The following is a 21,937-nucleotide window of genomic DNA, read 5'->3' as shown; positions in this document are numbered from 1 at the left end:
CTGCCCCTGCCTCCTGCAGAGCCTCTCCCCGCGCTGATCTGCCCTCCTAAAGACCTGAAGTTGGGTTCTGGCACTTGCTGCCTGGAAATGCCCCCACGGTGTTCTGGCTAAAACTCATGCTCCTTCCCACAGCCCACCTGGTGCTCCACGTATCCCTCCCTCACCCAACTCTGACCTTGCTCATCTCCGTGTTTCCCAAACACCCCGAGTTTTTCCCACCTACCACAGGGCCTTTTGCACTTGCCGTGCCTGCTCCCAGGCATGCCTTCCCTGGCGTTCCCCACAGCGGCCCCTTTATCTCTTTCACGTCCTGGCACAAATATCACCTTCCAGGGAACTCCTTGGTTGCCCAATGGTTAGGAACTCCATGCTCTCACTCCTGAGGGCCTGGGTTCAATCCCTGGTTGGGGAACTAAGACCCCACAAGCTGCACAGTATGGCCAGGGAAAACAGTACCACCTTCCAGAGAGACCTCCCTGCCCTCTCAGCAAACCCGGACACACAGGACCCTGGGACCCAGCTGCAGCCCCACTGCGTGGCCTCAGCCATCTGAAATTACATCACTTGATTACCTGGTTGCTGTCAGTCTTCCCTCTTGAGACTGTGGACTCCATAAGGGTGGAGAAACAGTCCCCGCTGTGACCCCAGCACATAGTAGACACTCTAAAACAATCCATGACTCAAGATGCCTCAGAGGAATGATAGGGGCTTTATTCCCACAAGCTTTGCCCCTCGCCAGATGCCCCCACCTCATCCCAGTCCCTCCCCTTCAGCTTCAAAGATCGAAGATCACGGCAGTGTGCGATGGGCAGAAGACGACCTTCGGCTCACAAGCCCCTGAAGGAGGAACGCAAACGAGCGGGTGTTCAGGTACCAGCAGTCTCTGCAGCAGGGGCCTGCCCTGCTTGAGAGGGCACCCCCACCCCAGTCCAGCCTTCCCCCACCATGGATACCTCATCCAGCTTCTGGAACTCGGACACCCCGCTGTGACAGCGCCTCACTGCAGCGATCACACAGCCGATGAGCAAAACAGACACCAGCAGACACACGGCCACCACCACGCCAGGGTTCCGGTGCAACTTGGGGGCCCCAGCATCACCTGGGGCTGAAGGAGGAGCCCCAAGTCAGCCACGGCGCCGAACGCTTCTGAGACACACCAGGGCCCCAGCGCCTTTTTTTTTACTGTGCCACGAGGCAAGTGGGATCTTAGTTCCCAGAGTCGAACCCACATCTCCTGCAGTGGAAGTATAGAGTCTTAACCAGGGAAGCCCCTCAGGGCCTTTAAGTCCCTCCTCAGGAAGCAATGCTTCCTTCCCTCTCCAGTAGCTGCTGTAACTATCTTTTCAAGCACATTTTTTTACCCTTTTATTTTTGTTTTTCTCTTTCTTTTCTTTTGAATATATTTGTCTACAAGGCATTTGTTTTGTTTGCTGTGTTCCCACTCCATTGCTGGCCATTTCTGGGAGTTCTTGCAAAGTGAAAAAAAAAAAAAAAATTCAACCTAAAATTCAGTTCCCAAATGCAGTGACTTTCTGAGGATATGTGCAAAATTTGACACTTTGTAAAGATGGTTTTATATCCTGTGACTTTAAGAAAAATGTTTTTATTTATAGCAAAATGTTACTAAATTTATAGCAAAACATTATTATACTTCATGTTTGCACTCTTCTTTGCACGTTTTGGAAACAACATATTATTTTGAATGATAGATTTTTCTAGACCCTCTGAAAAATGCCTGGCCTCTGTTGGACCCCAGGGACCCTGTGTAACCACACTCTGCAAATTCCCCACCCTCACCACCCCAACTAGTACCCCACTCACCCCGTTTAGGCCACCTCACTTTCCCTTGGTTGCACCTGAGATGCCCCAGGAACAGTCCTACCCTGGGGCCTTTGCCCGGGCTGTGCTCACTGCCTGTCCTGTTTCCCTCTAGTACCAGCATGGTTCCCTCCTCCACCTCCTTCAAACTAAGACCTCTGCCAAGTAGTCTTTTAAAATTTCAAATCCTTTGCATTCACATTTCGACCCTTTATCCTGCTCTACTTTGTTCTTTTATAAACAAATTTACTTATAACCTAATCTTATAATTATAATCTTATAATCTTCCAACATAACCCTTTCCCACAGGACTTGACCCACAATAGATGCTTAATAAAATGTGCTTGGAATGAAGGTCTGAAGAGGCTTAGGTGATGGGAGGAGGTGGGGGGGTCGGGTGGGGAAGAGGCCCCTCCCGGCACATTCTCAGGACTGTGTTTCCCCCTGGTGGCCAATCCCAGAACTGCAGCTTGGTACCCCCAACCATCCCCCTTGCTGTTCGGTCGCTCAGCCGTGTCCCACTCTTTGCAACCCCACAGACTGCAGCACTCCAGGCTTCCCTGTCCCTCGCCAGCTCCCAGCGCTTGCTCAAACTCATGTCCATTGGAGCGGTGATGCCATCCAACCAGCTCGTCTTCTATTGTCCCCTTCTCTCCTGCCTTCAATCTTTCCATCCCCCTACAGACCCAGATGGCCCAATACTCACCATAACCAGATGTCTCGGATGTCTGGTCAGTGGTGGCCATGGACACAGAGGAAGGCAGCATGCTGGGGTTGGGGTGAGTGGAACTCCAAGGCAGGGTGGCCAAGGAGATAGAGCTCAGGGCGCTGGACGGGGAGGCGACGGTGTGCTCTGAACTGGGGGAGCCAGGGCTAGGGTGGGTGTCTGGCTCTGGCTGGGAGGAGGTGGGCTGGGTGGTGGAGGCTGCCCCTGAATCTGAGGGGCTGGGGGAGGTTGTGGGCTCTGAACTAGGGCTGTTGGGATGGGCTGTGGAGCCTGGCCCTGGGTTCTCTAAGCTGGTCTGGGTTTCCCCAACAGTAGAGGAGCTGTAGCTGAAGGGAGAAGTCAGAGATACGGAAGGCAGGCTCTCTGTCTCTGCAGTTGTAGTATCTGGAAAGAAAACACCATTGGGGTATAGGAAGGAGATGATTAGGAACAAAGGTATACAACCCTGGCCCTACGCCCCCAACCCGCCGGGTGCCTCTTTCCCTATTATGCCAGCAGACAACACCCACCACTTAGGGAGACTTGGAGGGATTAGTGCACAGTGGGAGTGCTCAGTGGGAAACTGAGGTGTTGATGTCTGAAGTTCCTCATCTGAGCTCCCACAGCCAGCATTTCAGTCTGGGGTGGACCTTCCCTGCCCCCGACTCTTGCTTCAGGGCTCTAGAACTCTTCTGGATATAGGGAACGGCTGCCAACCCAGCAGCATGCTGGGCAACTCTTTCAACCCGTCTGGGACTCAGTTTCCTCATATGTAAAATGGACATCACAGAAAGTCAGAGTCTCTGAGAGCTCACGCAGGTCTGATACTCAGTGATGCTGGGCAGCAGAGATCCACCTCTGAGCTCCCAGAGAGTATCGACCCTAATTTCCTTTCCCAGGTACCTGGAAGGTCCCCATGGCTAAACTCAAGGTTTTAACGGGGGCACTGAGGCCTGAGCGCTAAGAACAGCCAGCAGATATTCACTGGAAGGATTGATGCCGTAGCTGAAGCTCCAATACTTTGGCCACCTGATGCCAAGAGCTGATTCATTGGAAAAGACCCTGATATTGGGAAAGATTGAAGGCGGGAGGAGAAGGGGACGACAGAAGATGAGATGGTTGGATGACATCACTGGCTCAATGGACATGAGTTTGAGCAAACTCCAGGAGAAAGTGAAGGACGGGAAAGCCTGGCGTGCTGCCGTTCATGGGGTCAGAAAGAGTCGGACACGACTGAGCAACAAGGCTCTGTAACCTCTGCTACCTGTTCTAGCTGCTCCCTGCCTTCAAGCCCAGGGCCCAGGCTGAGGGCGGGTAAAGAGTTCATGGGCCAACTCCCACAATTACTCCCTTCCCAGTTGCAGGCTGCTGGTAAACTCAACTGATTGCACGTTCATTCATCAACCACATCTTGCCGCACCCAGTCCACTCTGCCCTGGGTGGGTCTTTGGGCTTGCCTCACCCTAAGCAGCACAAAGGAGGAAACAGCACCCGGCCCTGGCTCCAGGAGGAGGCTGGGTCCACATGCAGACCCCGTTTCTCTACCCAGTTTCCCAGTTCCTAAGGGGATGACAGATGAGTCTAGGAGGAGACATGGTATACTGGCCTGACTTTATCCTCATTTTACAGCTGGGGAACTGACGCTCGGAATGGTACAGTGTCTGGCCCACAGTGACTGGGAAGTAAGAAGGCTCTTCAGTGATCTCCAGGGGAGCGTAGCATGGAAGCACATACGCTACCACATGTAAAGCAGACAGCCCACGGAAATTTGCTATATGACTCAGGGAACTCAGACCAGGGCTCTAACAACCTAGAGGGGTGGGAAAGCACGGGAGGTGGGAGGAAGGTTCAAGAGGGAGGGGACATGTGTACACCTATGGCTGATTCATGTTGATGTATGGCAGAAATGAAACCAATATTGTAAAGCAATTATCCTTCGATTAAAAACAAATTAAAAAACAAAACAAAACCTCCAAGGAGTCAAGGACTAAGAGTCCAGCCTCAAACTGTCTCCTACCATTCTTTGAGAAGGAATCCAGATGACAGGAGATTTCAGCTGAAATGAAGATGACTCGGAGGCCACAGTGGACCCCAAGACCTCTGAGGAGTTGTGCTTCTAAAGCAAACTAAGGAAAACTGGAAAGAGGAGGTTGTGGAGGACATCAGCTCTGCTGAGTGCCTGGCACAGAGAGGGTACTCGTGAGCTGCTGGAGAGTCGACCAGAAGGTAAAATGGGGCTGAGTCTATGCATCGTGCCAGGACTTTGCTCTGCCCAGGGACTCCTAGACCAGGAGGCTGGCATGAGTCAAGTCAGTTGGTTTAATCTGGGTCTGGCACAGGTTGGGAAATTTGGCTTGTCTGAGCCTCAGTTTCCTGAGCTATGTGGTCCTTCTGAGTAAAGCTTTTGTCTGCTACGAGAGTCTCATTTGTGGTGGCCTCCACTCTGATATTCCAGGTTTGGGGCTGGGACGCTGGTCAGAGGCTTGATGGGATGGATAGGATGGGGGCCATGGATGCGAGAAATTCAACTCTTCTCCACCCCGGGAGTTGTCTTATAGGGAAACAGAAAGAAATTAAGTCAGGGGCCAAGAACCTCCCCCTTGGAGCCATAGGTGTTCAGTGACCAGGAAGTAAGCCCTTCTCCCGCCCGCATCCCCACGGTCCCTTCTCCCTTTGGGGGCTGGCTAAGAGAAATTGAGATTAGGAATGGAACCTCAAATTGGGTAGGAGGCATTCACCAGCCTGTCGCTGGTTCATGTAATGCTGGGGTGGTGGACCTGGCACCCTCAGGACTGGGGTGAGGGGTGGGGGTGGAGGGGCTGGTGCTCGGCTGTTCTTGCTTCTAGGAGGAGCCACAGCTCTGGGGCGGGTGGGGGGGTGGGCGGTGGCAGACCAGTGTGACCCGAGGGAGGTGTCCACACACCAGGTGTGCGGCGAGGCCATTTCCCCCTCCAGCTTCCTGGAAGCCGGATCTTACCTGTTCTTACCTGTAGAGCTGCTCGCGAGAACAGAGGAATTCCTATCAGAAGCTTGCAGCAGCAGCAGCAGCAGAGCCAGCAATAGAAGCGGCGGTGGCGGCGGCTGGGAGCTCCCCATTCTTGCGTGAGGAGAGGGGGAAAGACGGCTCCGCACAGGTGTGTGGCCAGGTGCCCGCTGTTTACAGCTGCGCGCCCCCTGCTGTCGGCGCGCGGCACGGTTCAGGGCCGAGGCGGAGGCGGGGCCTCCGGACGCAGGGCATCTGAGGGCCGCTGTTCACCAGGGGAGATATTCCTGACTTACCCCCCTCTGGACCCCTCCACCTCTCCTAACAAACCCTCTTGGTTCATGACCCGAACGCCTTCCGCTCTGCCTGTCCCCTCAGGGGACTTCCCAAGTGGCACTAGTGGTACAGAACCCGCCTGCCAGTGCAGGAGACGCAAGAGACTGCAGGTTCGATCCCTGGGTGGGGAAGATCCTCTGGAGGAGGGCATGGCAACCCACTCCAGTATTCTCGCCTGGAGAATCCCACGGACAGAGGAGCCTGGTGGCCCGTGGGGTCACAGTGTCGGACACGACTCGAGTGACTCAGCTTGCACACACGTCTCTGCAGGACGCCCTTGCCCCTTCTGGTTTCCACGGAAGCCACCACCACCCTGTTGCCCCTCTGCGTCTTTCCCAAGCACATGCTTTCACCCCCATTCCTCCCCACTTGGCCAGGCTGCCCCCTCTGGCTGCCCCCAGGCCCTCCCTCTGCTGTGTCCCTGATCCCACCTGCCTCCAGCTCTCTCTCACCGAGACCAGGGCCCCTTGAGGGCTGGCCCAGCATCCCCCCCCCAAGTCAGGATGTGGCTGGAAGCCTCTAGAATTTTCTAGGATCAAGGGCCTCATGGTGGCCATTCCAAGTCAGGCCCCCCGACAATGGCTTCTGGCTGGAGTGCTTCCATCCCCAACTGACTGGATGCTGCCCTGCTCACCCTGGATGAATACCATGGCACATGTGAGTCCAGGCTGGCAGCGCTGACCTCTGCGGAAGGCTTAGGGTCCCGATTCCAGGCACAGACCCCAGGTGCCAACGGCGTGGTTGAAAGTTTTGGACCCCTCCGGTCCAGGATGTTCTAGGTCCCCCAGATTTCCACCCCACACCATGCCCAAGATGCCCACACAGCACAGGAGGCCAAGACCCAGGCTGTGGAGGGCTTTATTCATGAAACCCAGAGAGCCATGTGGCCCCTCCCCTGACGTCCCCCCACCGGTAAGCCGAGGTCCTAGACGCCTGGCCACTGCGTGTGCCGCGAGTTGTCCCACGCCGCTGGCCCCAAGAGCGCGTCCGTGGTCAGGGAGGCCCGGGCGCTGTGGCCGCGCCAGGTGGCCTGAAGCATCTTGGCTGCTTCCTGTTGCTGCTTCAGCCGACGACGCACAACGAAGCCCCTCCAGGCAGACTGGATGACCATGGCCGCCTTGGTCTGATGGGGTCGCCGAAGGCTCCGGGCGGTTGACTGGGTCAGGCAGCCCCGTGGCACGCCGGCCTGGCTGGCAGCACCCCGGCCCGTGCCATGCACCACCCGAGTGGGCAGTGTGTGGCCGCACGTGTGGCATGTGCGGGGGCTGGAACCCACGAGCATCACCACGCTGGGTGGGCTTCCTAGTCCGGAGGTCAGTGACTGGCAGAGAGCACAGACGTGTGGCTGGCAGGACTGGAAGCAGCGGTGGTCAGACATCGTCCTGGCCCCACTGCCGGTCTCAGCCCACACATTCTGGAGCAGCATGTGCTGGGTGCGGCTCTGGCGAATGACGAAGCCTCGCCACGCAGCCTGGATGATGGTGGCAGCTCGGCAGAGGCGGGCCAGGTCCCGCCGCACACGGTAGCCACGCCAGGCCGCCTGGATGATGATGGCCCACTGGTGCCACACCTTGATGGTACGGCGCACCAGGAAGCCACGTGCACATGCCTGGATAATGACCACCGCGTGGATGATTATCTTCTCTACAGCCTGCACCGATGCCACCAACTCCCTCGGCTGTCTGGGGTCCACCGCTGCCTTGCTGCCCACGACGTCCCACGGCACAGTGCCCCTGGCTGGCTCCCAAGCACCGCCAGCGGCCACGGTGCTGCCCCTGGGCCCAACCGCTACGCTGGGGATGGTAGAGTTCCACGCTTGGCCACCAGACATGGCAGTGTCCTCCGGGCCCTGAAGTACAGCGGGAGTCAGGGATGCCCCGAGACTGTCAGCTGGAGTCAGGGACGCCCCGAGACTGTCAGCTGGAGTCAGGGACGCCCCGAGACTGTCAGCTGGAGTCAAGGATGCCCCGAGATGGTCAGCTGGAGTCAGGGACGCCCCGAGACTGTCAGCTGGAGTCAAGGATGCCCCAAGATGGTCAGCTGGAGTCAGGGACGCCCCGAGACTGTCAGCTGGAGTCAGGGACGCCCCGAGACTGTCAGCTGGAGTCAGGGATGCCCCGAGATGGTCAGCTGGAGTCAGGGATGCCCCGAGACTGTCAGCTGGAGTCAGGAATGCCCCAAGATGGTCATCTGGAGTCAGGGATGCCCCGAGACTATCTACAGGAGTCAGAGACACCCCAAGACTGTCTGCTGGAGTCAGGGATGCCCCAAGATGGTCATCTGGAGTCAGGGATGCTCCGAGACTGTCAGCCGGAGTCAGAGACGCCCCAAGACTGTCTGCTGGAGTCAGGGATGCCCCGAGACTGTCAGCTGGAGTCAGGGACACCCCGAGACTGTCAGCTGGAGTCAGGGACACCCCAAGACTGTCAGCTGGAGTCAGGGATGCCCCAAGACTGTCAGCTGGAGTCAGGGACACCCCGAGATGGTCAGCTGGAGTCAGGGATGCCCCAGGACTGTCTGCTAGAGTCAGGGATGCCCCGAGACTCTCAGCTGGAGTCAGGGATGCCCCGAGACTGTCTGCTGGAGTTAGGGACACCCCAAGACTGTCTGCCGGAGTCAGGGATGCCCTGAGACTCTCAGCAGGAGTCACAGAAGTTCCAAGAATGTCAGTGGGAGTCTCAGATGCCCCGAGACTCTCCGCAGGAGCCATGAAGCTAAGGGAAATTGGAGACTCTTGCCGCGACTCCTGCCTAAAAAGGGGCCGCTGAGAACCCCTCGGTGAAGACTCATAACCCAGAGACACCCTCCGAATCCCCAGGCTCTGCTTAGAGTTGGCCATGTGGTGTGCCAGCTCATTAGTGTGGATTATTGGTGTTAAGGCTGGCGGTGCACCCAGGGAGTGTTTAAGAAATTTCTGCGAGGACTTGGGGGCATCATGCTGCTTCTGACCAGAGGGCACAGTCCCAGCTGCAGAATTGTCTGGCTTTTCTGGTACAGAAATAGCATGCATGGACCTGAAGGATGTTCTAGGGTGAAGGAGCCCACGGCCACTCTGAATCTGACCTCCAGCCGCTGTCTTCTGGAGTGGGCTGGGAATGGCTTCCTTCTGGAAACCACTATACATCATCTTTCTAATCAGGGGTGGATGAGGTGAAACACGTGGCTGTAACCTCCGGGAAGTGTGTAGGGTCCCCGTCTGAGCCACAGACCTTGGGTGCAAGCTGGTGGCCGCAGTATTGTCACGGGTCAGCTTGGGTGACCCTGAGCCTCCAGTAGAAGCCGTGACCCCATGGGACACGTGAGTCATCGAGGGGCTCCGCGGCATTATATGAGCCACCAGAGCCTTTTGATAAGCCGAGGGGCTCCGGAGTGCAGTGTGAGAGCTTGGCATCTGCCGGTGAGCCAGTGGGGCCCCAGTGCCCTTGATGGGCACCGTCTGCACATTGGGGCTAGCAGCCACAATGTGGGAACCAGGGGCCACCAAATTGGTCACTGACCTCTGCTGCAGGGTTGGGGCGCCACTACTGACCGTGAAGGGCTCGGCAAGACTCGGGGACTGGGGAAGGACAGAGGCCACACCGCTGGGCATTGACTTAGCTTGGGCGGGAGCTACCTCCTCCAATAGCGGCCTCTGGTCTTTGGGAAGAGCCTCATTCTCTACAGGGACTCCTTGGTTGTAGTCAACGTCCATTGCCAGGGGACTATGGTATATCCATGGGGTTGCCTCAAGGACTTCAGACCCCTGCCTGGATATGGGCCTCTGGGGAGGAGCCCTGTCTGGGTCCTCTGGCCTCATCACAGTCCTGGGATCTATGGTCTCAAATGCCGTCGTCACCCCAAGAGCCTGGTTCAACTGTGAGGCTCTTTGCAGAACCGAAGGCATTTGGTATACTCCGCCGGTCGTGCCAGGAGCTTCCTGGAGAGGAGCTGGAGCCAGGCCAGGGGGGCGGGATGCCTGCAAGGTGGTTGTGGACCCTTCCCCTGCCAGGCCCCCATGGTATGGACGAGGAGAGATCCCAATCAGCAGGGACCCCTGGGGAAGGCTCAGGGCCGCGCCTCCGACCGTGGAGGGTGGGCTGGCTGTACTAGCCATGGACTCCAGAACTAGGTTCTGACTCAGTCCCCCAGGCATCGATGCTGTGTCCACACTGGAATTCACAGGACAAGGAGGGATTCTGGAGTCTACTGCACCTGCCACTGAATCTGAGAGCAGGTCCGGAGCAGTCAGACTAGCTGACGGTTTCACCGTGAGACCTGGCTTCTCCCCACCAGTGCCAGAGGCTGCAATCAGACTGGGGGACACTGAAGTCGCCACAGAACTCATAGGCACAGTTCTGGCCATGCCAATTGCCCCAGACCCTGGAGGAAGGCCCTGGGCTACAGTGCTGGTCATGGGATCTAGAGCAAGGCCCTGGCCCATGCCACCAATCACAGACCCCTGGGGAAGGCCCTGGCCCATGCCACCAGTCACAGACCCTGGGGGAAGGCCCTGGCCCATGCCACCATTCACAGACCCTGGGGGAAGGCCCTGGCCCACACCACCGATCACAGACCCTGGGGGAAGGCCCTGGCCCACGCCACCAATCACAGACCCCGGGGGAAGGCCTTGGCCCACACCACCGATCACAGACCCCAGGGGAAGGCTCTGGCACACGCCACCGATCACAGACCCCGGGGCAAGGCCCTGGCCCACGCCACCGATCACAGACCCTGGGGGAAGGCCCTGGCCCACGCCACCAATCACAGACCCTGGGGGAAGGCCCAGGCCCACGCCACCAATCACAGACCCTGGGGGAAGGCCCAGGCCCACGCCACTGATCACGGACCCTGCGGGGAGGCCCAGGCCCAAACCACTGATCACGGACCCTGGGGGAAGGCTCAGGCCCACACCACTGATCACAGACCCTGGGGGAAGAGTATGGACCACACCATTGACCACATAACCTGGTGGAATGCTGGGGGCCACACAACTCAATATTGGCCCTGGAGGAAGGCTCTGGCCCACTCCTCTGATCATGGACCCTGGGGGAAGACTAGGGGCCATGCCACCAGCTATAGAACCTGGGGCCACAGTTGTGGTCATCCTACCTGCCATAGAACCTGGCACCACAGCACTGGGTATGCCCATTGCAGGCTCCTGGCTGATAACATCAGCTTGTTGGTAACTGCTGGAGGTTGTGGACACAGAAGGACATCGGTGGTCCAGAGATATTGGAAGATCCACACTGACCTGAGATATGCTGGGGCCCACACTGGTCACGGAAAACTTAGACGAACTCATATCCAGTCTACCGGACACTGAAGCCTGAGAGAGGCGAGGAGCCACCCTTGAGGCCGATTCACGAGTCAAAGGGGCAGCAGCCACAGAGGCATGGGATGTCACGGGAGCCACGCCCCTGCTCATCTGAGACTGGCTTGGGCCCAGAGCGCTAGCCACACTCCTCTGGCCCACACTCCCTGATCTGCCAGGGGACACCTGAGACATACTTAGGAACATGCCAGTAGCCAGAGTCCCCCGAGACATACCTGGGAGCGTGTCGGAGGCTATGGCACCCTGGGATCTGCTCACAGACATGCCCTTGAACAGAGACACACTGGCTTCCTGGCCTAGACAAGAGTCCTCCTCACTGGCCACAGGTACCTGGTAGAGGTTTGGAGCTGAATCGATGACAGCAGGTTGTTCAGTTTCTCTTGGGTGCCTCCCACCGATCCCAGGCAGCTGATGAAAGCCCAGGGCCACCTCGCTGAACTCAGGGGCCTGGGGATGCAAGGCCACCCCTCTAACCGGCAGAGGATCTTGACGTGGGTCCACCCTAGCAGACACGGCTGGCTGGCTCAGACCCTGGCCCATGCCACTAGCCACTGATGAATATGGTGCACACGAGGTGACTTCAATGGCAAGCGATGAATGACGCTGACTGGGAGCCCCTGCATTCACCCTCGGTGATGGTGAATTTGGACTCACCCTAGGGGCCCAACTCGGCTGACTCCTAGCACAACCTGCACCGCTGATCACAGGTAGCTGGGCCAGGCTGGGGGTCCCCCTGGTGGCCACAGACGGCTGGGCTAGGCGGGGGGCCACCACACAAGTCATAGAAGGCTGGCCTAGGCTAGGAGCCATCCCACTGGTAAAAGATGGCTGGGTTTGGCAGGGGGATATTCCAAAGGTCAAAGATGGCTGACTTAGGCTAGGGGCCACCCCAGTGGTCATAGGTGACTGGGCTAGACTGGGCTCTACCCCAGAAACCTTGGATGCCTGGCCTAGGCTGCGGACAACCCCACCAGTCATAGATGTCTGGGCTAAGCTGGGGGCCACACCACCACTGGTCACAGGTGGCTGAGATAGGCTAGGGGCCACCCTAGTAGTCAGAGTTGGCTGTGCAAAGCTGGGGATCACCCTGATGGTCACAGGTGGCTGGGCTAGGCTAGGGGCCACCCTAGTAGTCATAGCTGGCTGGGCAAGGCTGGGGATCATCCTAGTGGTCACAGGTGGCTGGGCGAGGCTGGGGGCCACCCCACTGGTCACAGGTGGCTGGGTGAGGCTGGAGGCCATCCCACTGGTCACAGGTGGCTGGGCAAGTGTGGGGGTCACCCCACTGGTCACAGATGGCTGGGCTAGGCTCAGGGCCAGTCTGCAGGCCATCAATGGCTGTGAAAAGCTGGGACCCACCCCACCAACCATCAGTGGCTGGCCTAGGCTGAGGGACACCCTCTTGGTCCTGGACATCTGGCCTAAGCTGGGAGTCAGCTTATTGGCCACCGATGGCTCAGATAGGCTGCTGGTCATTCTACTAGCCATAGAAAGCTGGCCTGGATTTGGGGCCACCTTACTGGCTACTGTAGGCTGAGATAGGCATGAGGTCAGCCTACCAGCCACAGATGGTTCCTGATAGACAGTAGGGAACACATTACTCAACGACAAACTTCTGGTCAACCCAGTCCCAAAGGGTGCCTGGGACAAACTCTCCTTCAGATTCATGGAACTCTGATCTGAGGACATGTCTTCCTCATCCTCTGAGTCCCAGTGGACACTCAACGTCATGCGACTGGCCACTGAGCTATGATGGAGAATGGGGGTCCGTTCTGAGTCTGCAGAAGACTGGTCATGGAGGCTTGGGGCCAGGTGCCTGTGACCTGCTCCCTCAGTCTCTTCCACATTCCTGGGCCCCTGGGACCTCTCCAAGGCCTCTGCGGAGAGGAGAGCATCTAGATGAAAGTCCCTGTCCAGGCTGGCTTCCCAGGGCTCCTCCCCCACCACGCCAACAGGGGCCACGCTGGCCATAGACGTGGTGGAAAGGCTGAGTGAGCTGCAGCTGCGCAGTGAGCTCTGGGAATTGCTCATATCTAGGCCGTAGTCTGTGGAGCCCTGGGAGAAGCTTCTGGACAGGTCATTGTCTGGACCTTGTGGCATATTGGCCAGCAGTTCACTAAGTATACGGCCAGTTATCCGCTCCTGTGGGCCATGTGCCCTGGAAAGGCTACCCCGTGTTTGATTCTTCTCCTTCCCGGGGATGGTTGTTCGGGAAAGGGTGGGTGTCAGCTTATTGCCTGGGGAGGCTTTGAACAGACTGGGATCCACCTGATCCCGTTGCTTGGGTGCCCAGCAACGACCAGGAGCCATGGGGCTGGGCCAGGGACCTGGGGTTAGGACGCAGGCCTTGGAGGCATGCGGTTGTGCTTTGCTCACTGTGGCGGCCTGTGGTTGAATTGGGGTCGCCTCTTTGGTCATCTGCCTAGGGCCCTTGAAGGCTCGTTTATGATTCGGGGACTGGGTTCTCTGCATGGTCTCCTTGGGGACCACAGGTAGCTGTTTCGGAACTTTGGCCCCTTGGGGTTGGCCCACACAGGGGGGTACCCTGCTGATCCCCGAGGGCTGACACCAGCAAACAGGCCCCCCATAGCTGGCGGCACAGCTATGGGAGTGGGTGCCCCTCCCACGACCGGCGGTGCTGGAAAGCTGGCCCGGGGATAACCTACCCTCCCCTGGAGATGCCCTTGCATGTGGGGCCACCCTGCTGACCTCGTGTGGACTGTGGGCGCTTGTGGTTGAGCTGCCAGTGGCCAGTGACGGCCGGCTGGTGCTCGGGCCCACGCCATTGGCAAGGAGTGGTTGCCACAGACTGGAGGATGGCTGCTGGTGGGGCATGTTGGGCAAGTTGGGGTCCACATCACTCACCATGGGGCCGAGAGCTGATGCCAATTCCCTCGCCCTGGGGTGTAGGCACACTCTTTGCTCACAGACCTTAGGGGTCAGGTACAGATGTAAGAGGCTTCTGCTGGGTCCCGTCTCCCATGACAGAGTGGGACCCGGGGCAGAAATAGGGGGATACTGGTGAATGGTGATCACCCTAGCAATCAAGGAGTTACCTACAGAGACCACCGATGAGCAGGGTGACCCCCCGAGCATGGCCCCATCCCCCCTCTCTTCCAAGAGCCCCAAGGGCCAGCCTGTGACAAAACCCTCCCAGGCCCCACCCCAAGGAACCCTAACCTTGCTGGGCTGTAGTCTCATGGGGCCCAAGGTGGGCCCCCACGTGGCCGACAGGCTCCCCCTGCAGTCCACCTCCACCGGGGCCGGCATCACAGTCATCCCGCTTCCCACCGTTTTTGAGGCAGCCTTGGGGAGGCCGACTCCAGACCTCAGGGCCGCCTGAGAGAGAGATTGGCTGAGGACTGCACCCAGCTCACCCTGACACAGGGCCTGGCTCAAGGTGGCGCGCTCCTCCTCCGTCAGGGCCTTGCTAAGCACATCCGCCAGTCTGCTCTGAATGGCCTTAGTGAGCTCACCCCGGGACAGTGCGCGGGATAGGCTGGTGCCCAGCTCGCCCCAGGAGAGCGCCTTCACCAGCACCGTGCCCAGGATGCCCTGGGGCAAGGCCTTGGCCATCGTGGCTCCCAAGACTTCTTTGGACAGAGCCTGGTTCAGGGCCGCCCTCACTTCCCCCTGGGAGAGGGCTTTGGCCAGCAGGGCGCGGAGGTCCTCCTGGGAGCCCAGCATGGCGGCCAGCTCAGCACACAGGGAGGCTAGTTGGGAGGCCGCTAGCTCCTCCTGGCTGGGCGGGGGTGCGCCGGTGGTTGACGGCTGGGCCCGGGCAGCCCCACTGTCCCCCCAGGATTCAGCGTTGCACGTGGTGTGGCCAGCAGAGGCCAGCAGAGGCACCAGCATGTTCTGGGTCTCAGAGGCCCCCTGGCGCAGGCCCAGGGTGGCCTTGCCTTGCACGTAGCTGTAGGATGGGAGCTGGGTCAGTCTGTCTTCTGGCTTGGCTCGGGGCAGAGCGCCGATGTGCTGGCAGGGCTGGGTGGAAGCCTTGAAGCCTGCCAGGAGTGGCTGCGACTGTGTCTTGCTGCTGAGTTCAGCAGCCTGGTGGGCCGCGTAGAGGCTCTTAGCTGTGTCTGTGACCAGCTGGGCCTGGGACTGCGTCTTCGTCAATCCGGTGGGGAGATGCCCTTGGGACTGTACCTTGATCACTGCTGTGGTCAGCTGTGCCTGGGACTGCGCCTTCACCAGCTTGGCGGGCAGGTGTGCCTGGGACGGCATCTTGGACAGACACTCACTCAGGTGTGGCTGGGCCACGGCTGCGGGGGCTTGGGCCGCTGGGTGTCCTGGGCCCCGGGCCTTGGTCAGTTTGGCAGACACATGCTCCTGGGGCAGGGCCTTAGTCAGCTCGGCCAGCAGCTGGGCCTGGGGCAAGCCTGTGGTTGAACAAGGGGCCAGCTGCGCTTGAGGCAGACATGTGCTCAGCGGCGGCCCAGCTGTTCTAGCAGGCCCATACAGCTGGGATTGAACCTTCAAGACGTCCGTCCTCAACTGTGCCCGCTTGTTCCTGCCGTTGGCCACTTTTGCCCAGGTCAGATCCCCGGGCATTTCCATGGCCATACTGGTGTCAGACATGGTTTCCGTTTTCACTTGCTTCTGGGAGAAGGCCTTGATTTTCTCGCCTTCCAAAGGAGGCCTGGCTGCAGGCTTAGGAGCCCCAGCCCCCGGATGCGATGGGGGAAAGCATTTCACTTTCCCCTCTGTCAAGTAGGAGCGGGACGAGACCTTGACAACCCCTGTCGCCTGTCTCGCGTTCACCGTGGCCCTGGCCTTTGGTCCACTTAGACACGTGTGGGATGAGGTGTCGGAAATCCCAGCTGTCGCCGCTGCTGAAAACGGAGGCTTGAGGTTTCCAGCTGCTGAAGGGGGCAGGCACAGGGTTCTGAGGATGGTGGCCACTGAGCGTAACTGAGCGGGAGTCTTGTTGATCATGGCCGCCAGGCGCGTCTGGGGAGGAGCCGTTTTGGCCACCGAGGCTCCTTGGAGCATCTGATGAGATGGGGTCTTGGTCACTGTGGCCAACTGACACGTCTGCAGTGGGGCCTTGGTCCCCATGGCTGCTGGGCGCGTCTGGGGTGGGATCTTGGTCAGCAAGGGCCCTGCACACGCCTGGGGTGAGACTTTGGTTGCTGTGGCCGCAGGCCGTGTCTGAGTTGGAGACTTGATCATCGAGGCCAGTAGGCAGAGCTGGGGTGGGACCTTCGTCAAAGTGGCTGGCGGTCTCGTCTGGGGTGGAGTGTTGGTCATGGAGGCTGTTGGTCGCATGGGGGCTGGGGTCTTGGTCCCTTGGGTCACTGGGCAGGGCTGGGGTGGGGTTTTGGTGATGGTTATCATGGGCCCTGGGCACGGCTGGGGTTGGATCTTACTCATCATGGCCGCCAGGCATGACTGGAGTGGGGTCTTGGTCGCTGTGGCTGGCGGGCACGTCTGAGGTGGGATCTTGGCCACTGGGGCTGGGGGGTACACCTGGGGTGGGGCCTTGGTTATTGTGACCGCTGGCACTGGGCATGGCTGGGATAGGGTCTTGTTCATCATGGCTGCCAGGCACGACTGGAGGGCAGTCTTGTTCATGGTGGCCGCTGGGGACATCTGGGCCGCAGTCTTGGTCATGGGGGCTGCTGGGCACGTCTGCGGGGGGATCTTGGTCATTGCAGCTGCCAGGTACATCTGGGGTGGGGTCTTGGCTATTGTTACCATGGGCACTGGGCAAGCCTGGGGCGAAGTCTTGGTTATCGTGGCCGCCGGGTACATCTGGAAGGGAGTCCTGGTCATGGTCAAAGTGGGCCCTGGCTGGGAGAGGGTCTTGGTTATCACAGGCGCTGGGCCTGTCTGGGATAGCATTTTGAGGACCTCTGCTTCCATGGGGGCCTGGGTTTGGGTCTTGAATTGTCCTTGAACTGCCTGGGCGCACCTTCCAGATGGTGGCCCCATGGCTCCCGCCTTATTGGCTCTGGCAGTTATTTGCTTGGTCTTCATTGTGTCCCCTTCCACTTGGACAAGGCAGGTGCTTCTGACGGTTCTTGTCATCAGGCATGGGCGGCACTTGGCCTCGAGACTCACGGGACACGGAAGTTTGATGGCGACTGTCTGGTGCGGCAGGAAGGTGACGCTGGGGCCTCCGACAGAGCACGTCCCAGGCGGTGACATGCCCTGGGACTGCAGCAGGGCCAGCTGGTGGGTATAGGTGGCCAGGCTGTCGGAGGAAGGGAACTGGGTCTCCTTGCTCACCATGGTGGGCTGGGCCAGCAGGGACTTGCCCTCTTCGGGATGCTGGAACCGCACCTGCTGGGGCGGGTGGTAAGGGATGTCCCCCTCCTCCACCTTCGCTTTTTTCTCCATCGTCTTGCCAGACCGGAGGAGGCGCCTGGTGTTGAAGCGTCGCCAGGCCTCCTGGATGGCCTTAGCTGCCATCATCTGGGAGATGAGCTTCTGCCGGAGGCGGTACCCCCTCCAATTGGCTTGAATGAGGGTGGCTGCACGGGACAGCATCATGTCCATTTCATCCACCAGGACGTTCCTGAAGGCCTGGCTCTCCACCACAGCCCGGAGGCGAGGGATACGACGAGCCACTGTCTTGTCCTTGTCAGGCTGTTCCAGAAGGGTCTCCTTGGAGGCGGGTGGTTCACGCTGGGGCTGTGGACGCAGTGTTCCCGGTTTGTCTTGGAGACTGGGATCGGGCTGGTGGGAGCTCTGCCCGCTGGGCAACATCTGTAGCTGTGAACACGGTGTCCCCACTCTATCTTGGAAGTTGGGGATGGACTGATAGGAGCTCTGCCCGCTGGGGGACACCTGTAGCTGTGTCACTTGCTGCATTGTCGTGGTTCCTAGGCGGGTCAGCTCTGCCTGTGGGGGCAGCAGGGAGGTGGTCAGGGAGCAGTGTGGTGCAGGCAGGAGGCCTCCTGGCTGGGGCAGGTACTCACCCCCCAGAAACTACATGTTCTGGTTCCTGGCATCTTGCCACCTTCCTCCTCTCCTTGGCAGGGACTCCTTCCCAGTCACATGCCCGGGTGGCCTTTCATCCCCAGGCCACATCATCCTGCGGCTACTCCGACGTCAGCACCCAGGGCACGTTCTCACCTGAATGCCTGACCACCCACCTGCTCCACAACTTTCCTCTGTATCTGGAATATACTATAAGGACAGCACTGATCGTACTGTTTTGGAAATATCCTGCCTGTGTCTGTATGCTTGGTGTTATTTGCTTTTTCCCACTGACTGATGGTATTCTGAATTCTTAGATGGTAGGAACCGAGCCCGACTCATTTCTGTGGCCCCATCTCGGTCACAGGGCCTGGGTTCCCAGTTGTGAAAAGGTAGATGTTCTGAGTGGCTAGCTTGGCTATAAATGAGTAGGTGAGCAGACTGAAGGTTGGATGGATAGATGGATGACTAACTCCTGAATGGATAAATTAGTGGACGAATGAATATTGGATGGATTAGAGGAACGGATAAAAGAGTTTGGGTTGAAAACGGGTGAGTAAATGAAGTTGATGAATGAATTGGCAAACAGATCAGTAAATAAGGAAATGGATACATGGATGGATGGATGAGAGGGTAAACAGATAAATGGATGTATGTGTGCGTAGCAGGATAATTGGATAGATGGAGGGAGGGAGGATAGTTGAGTGGGAAGGTGAATAGATGAAATATGAGTAGATAAATGAGTGAATGAAGAAAGGTAAATGAATTGGTAAAGAGATCAATGAAAAGGGGGTGGATTGATGAATGACTGGATGGATCAGTGAATAGATGGGGGATAACATAGGTGATGGATAGATCAATGACAGATGGAAGGATGGGTAGAGGAAAAAATGAAGAGGTGACTAGATTTCAGAAGTACCCCAGTGCAGAGTATTCACTCAGGCAGCCCTGGAGCATAAGACACTTACTTTACAGGAGTCCCCCCTTCTGGCTGGAACCACAGACTTCATACCTTGGAAGATCATAGAGTTGGAGGAGGAGCAGGAGAAGAAGGTGCAATCTCGGAAGCCAGCTTGCAAGAAGCAGCAGCCTTCAGCCCTTCATCCCACGCAACGTGCAGCAACACTGCCCTGGGCTGACTCTGTCCCTAAGACCAGAGTGAAGACATGTTAAAACAAACAAACAAAAAAAACCTAAATTCTATTTAAAAAACAAAACCTTTTTTTTATTGCAAAGTTCACTTATTCAGAGGTAAAACTAGAGAAATACCCATCAGGTCAAAGAGTAGGGTAAAGCCACCATCAAAAATTGGCATTTTGGAACCTGGGGGGCATGGGGGAAAATTGGCATTTTGTGTGACTTCCCTGGTGGTTTAGTAGCTAATGTAGTGACTAATTCTCATGTCCAGTGGAGGGGACCTGGGTTCGGTCCCTGGCCAGGGGACTAGACCCCACATGCCACAACTAAGTCTTAGTGCATCCAGATAAATAAATAAATCCTTTTTAAAAAATTGGCATTTTTGGCTATAACTGTCAGTGAATATCCCCCATGTTCACGTCTTTGGATTAACAATGAAACACCAAAAACAAAGAATTTTAAGTCCAAAAAATGAATGTGCAAGGAAGTTTATTCCTTTAAAAAATTTTTTTTATTGAAATATAGTTGATTTACAATGTTGTATTAGTTTCAGGTATATAGCAAAGTGATTCAGTTATATATACACATCTATATTACTTCTAAAATATTTATTTGTGCTATTTTATTTATTTAGCTGCACCAGGTCTTATCTGCGGCACGTGGGAACTTTAGCTGGGGCATATGGGATCTAGTTCCCTGACTAGGGATTCAACCCAGATCCTCTGCACTGGGAGCTTGGAGTCTTAGCCGCTGGACCATGAAGGAAGGCACATATATATTCTTTTTTTACATTCTCTTTCATTATAGGTTATTACAAGATATTGAGCATAGTTCCCTGTGTTATCTTGTAGGTCCATTTGGTTATAGATTTGATATGTATCTAGTGTTATTTTGCACCTGAAAAAAAAAACAAAAACTGGAAATAACTAAAAAGGTGATTGCTAGGGGGTCAGTTAACAAGTGCATAAAGAAGGGTGCTCAAGGATGTTAATCATTGTATTGTTTATGAGAGTCAAAACCGAAAACAACAATGCTTATCAGCAGGAGGTGGCTTAAATGCAGGAGGCCCAGGTTCGACCCCTGGTCAGGGAACTAGATCCCACAAGACACAACTAAAATTTCTCATGACTCAGTGAAGACTGAAGATCCTGCATTCTGCAACTAAAATATGGCACAGCCAAATAATATTTTTTAAAAAGAAAAGAAAGGGTTTAAAAAAAAGAAATGGTGTCCAGATCCACAAGAATAGGTAAAATTTAAAAGGTGAACAGGTTACAACCACTTGGATCCATATCTTGAAGACAACTCATCAATTCCACTCAGATGAATATACTCAGGAGGTTCAAGTGTCTATACTCACCCCAAACCAGAAACCATCCAAATGTCCATCAACAGAATAATGAGTAAGTCAACTGCATATCTATCAATATATTAATATAAATGAGTAGAATTAAAAATATTGACCTATTTATAAATCAATGGATCCTATTTGACATGTCAGTGAGAATGCAGTCAACAGTATAGAGGAATCTCACATACATTGTTTTGAGTGAAAGAAACTGAACATAAAAGAAGACAAATTGGTTACTCCAGTTATAGGACATACAAAAGAGAAGAGAAGAAATTAAACTCTGCTATTAAAAGTCTGGACAGGGCCTCCCCTGGTGATCCAGTGGTTACAAATCCACCTTGAAAGGTAAGGGGCACTGGTTTGATCCCTGGTCCAGGAAGATCCCACATGCCAAGGTGCAGCTAAGCCTGTGTGCCGCAACTACGGGGCCCATATGTTGCAACTACTGAAGCCCACACACTTAGAGCCTGTGCTCCACAAGAGGAGCTGCCCCAATGAGTCCTCGCATCACAACAAAGAGTAGCCCCCGCTCACGGCAACTAGAGAAAGCCAGTGTGTAGCAAGGAAGACCCATCACAGCCAAAAAATAAAATACAGAAATGAGGTGACTGAGAGGGGACATGAGGGGGCTTGGGAGGCCAGTCACGTAGGTTTCTTTGGATTGTGAAAATATGGCCTGGCTTTTCTCTTTGCATCACCTTCATATAGAGGCCAAAATACTCCTAAGTGATGATGAGGAATACATAAAGAGATAAGCAAATAATGAGAGCATACCTTAAATGAAAAATGCAAGTCACAAACAACAAGCACCATAGGACTTGACTTTTTTTTTCTTTTATTCATGTGTTTGGCTGCATCAGGTCTTAGTAGTGGCAGGCAGGCTCTTCTCTCCTTACGGCATGTGGGCTAAGTAGCTGCAGTATGCAGCCTTAGCCACCCCCATGGCATATGGGATCTCAGTTCCCCTATCAGGACCAAACCCACATCCCCTGCGTTGGAAGGTGGATTCTTAACCACTGGACCACTGGGGAGGTCCCAGGACTTGACTTTAAAAAAAATAGCCCATATAAAACACACACAACACACACACACACACTGAAATAGGCATAAAAAAATCTGAAAGGATAAACATTAAATTGACAAGTGATTGTGTGTGTGTGTGTGTGCGTGTGTGTGTGTGTAAGGAGTAGGCTCAGGGGGTACTTTAATAAACAAAATTTCACTTAAAAAATTAGAATTTGGCCTCTTAGTCAAGGTGGCAGAAGGATATGATGTGGGAACCTGGCCTCCTTCACTCCTTCACTCAAACATAGAAAGAATGATGGAATATTTTAAAACAGTGTTACCACATGGTGTTTATTGTTTAAT

At 56.0% G+C, this 21,937-nt stretch overlaps 2 protein-coding genes across 2 annotated transcripts; both read right to left on the bottom strand.

The window, feature by feature from the left end:
- Nucleotides 1–690: 690 nt before the first annotated feature.
- Nucleotides 691–5,697, bottom strand: LOC122699244 (cell wall protein RBR3-like). The gene is made up of 4 exons (XM_043910956.1): nucleotides 5,512–5,697; nucleotides 2,525–2,929; nucleotides 954–1,105; nucleotides 691–837 (listed from the first exon to the last, which is right to left on the bottom strand). Exons 1-4 carry the CDS (start codon nucleotides 5,618–5,620, stop codon nucleotides 790–792), a joined length of 714 nt encoding a protein of 237 aa, XP_043766891.1. The 5' UTR covers nucleotides 5,621–5,697; the 3' UTR covers nucleotides 691–789.
- Nucleotides 5,698–6,685: 988 nt separating this feature from the next.
- Nucleotides 6,686–21,501, bottom strand: IQCN (IQ motif containing N). Its single transcript, XM_043910907.1, has 2 exons — nucleotides 19,094–21,501; nucleotides 6,686–18,003 (listed from the first exon to the last, which is right to left on the bottom strand). The coding sequence occupies exon 2, from the start codon at nucleotides 17,971–17,973 to the stop codon at nucleotides 6,769–6,771; it is 11,205 nt and encodes a 3,734-aa protein (XP_043766842.1). The 5' UTR covers nucleotides 17,974–18,003; nucleotides 19,094–21,501; the 3' UTR covers nucleotides 6,686–6,768.
- Nucleotides 21,502–21,937: the final 436 nt, after the last annotated feature.

This window comes from Cervus elaphus, chromosome 9 (assembly GCF_910594005.1).
Source record: "Cervus elaphus chromosome 9, mCerEla1.1, whole genome shotgun sequence".
Lineage (NCBI taxonomy): Eukaryota > Metazoa > Chordata > Mammalia > Artiodactyla > Cervidae > Cervus > Cervus elaphus.
This window is presented reverse-complemented; position numbering and strand designations above follow the sequence as displayed.

What these genes read in the sequence shown, in the direction of transcription:
- LOC122699244 (XM_043910956.1), bottom strand. Translation starts at nt 5,620, where the DNA reads ATGGGGAGCTCCCAGCCGCCGCCACCGCCGCTTCTATTGCTGGCTCTG. An exon ending in TCTCGCGAGCAGCTCTACAG is followed by an intron (nt 2,930 to 5,511) that starts GTAAGAACAGGT and finishes TTTTCTTTCCAG; the next exon opens with ATACTACAACTGCAGAGACA. An exon ending in AGTTCCAGAAGCTGGATGAG is followed by an intron (nt 838 to 953) that starts GTATCCATGGTG and finishes TTCCTCCTTCAG; the next exon opens with GGGCTTGTGAGCCGAAGGTC.
- IQCN (XM_043910907.1), bottom strand. Translation starts at nt 17,973, where the DNA reads ATGCAGCAAGTGACACAGCTACAGGTGTCCCCCAGCGGGCAGAGCTCC.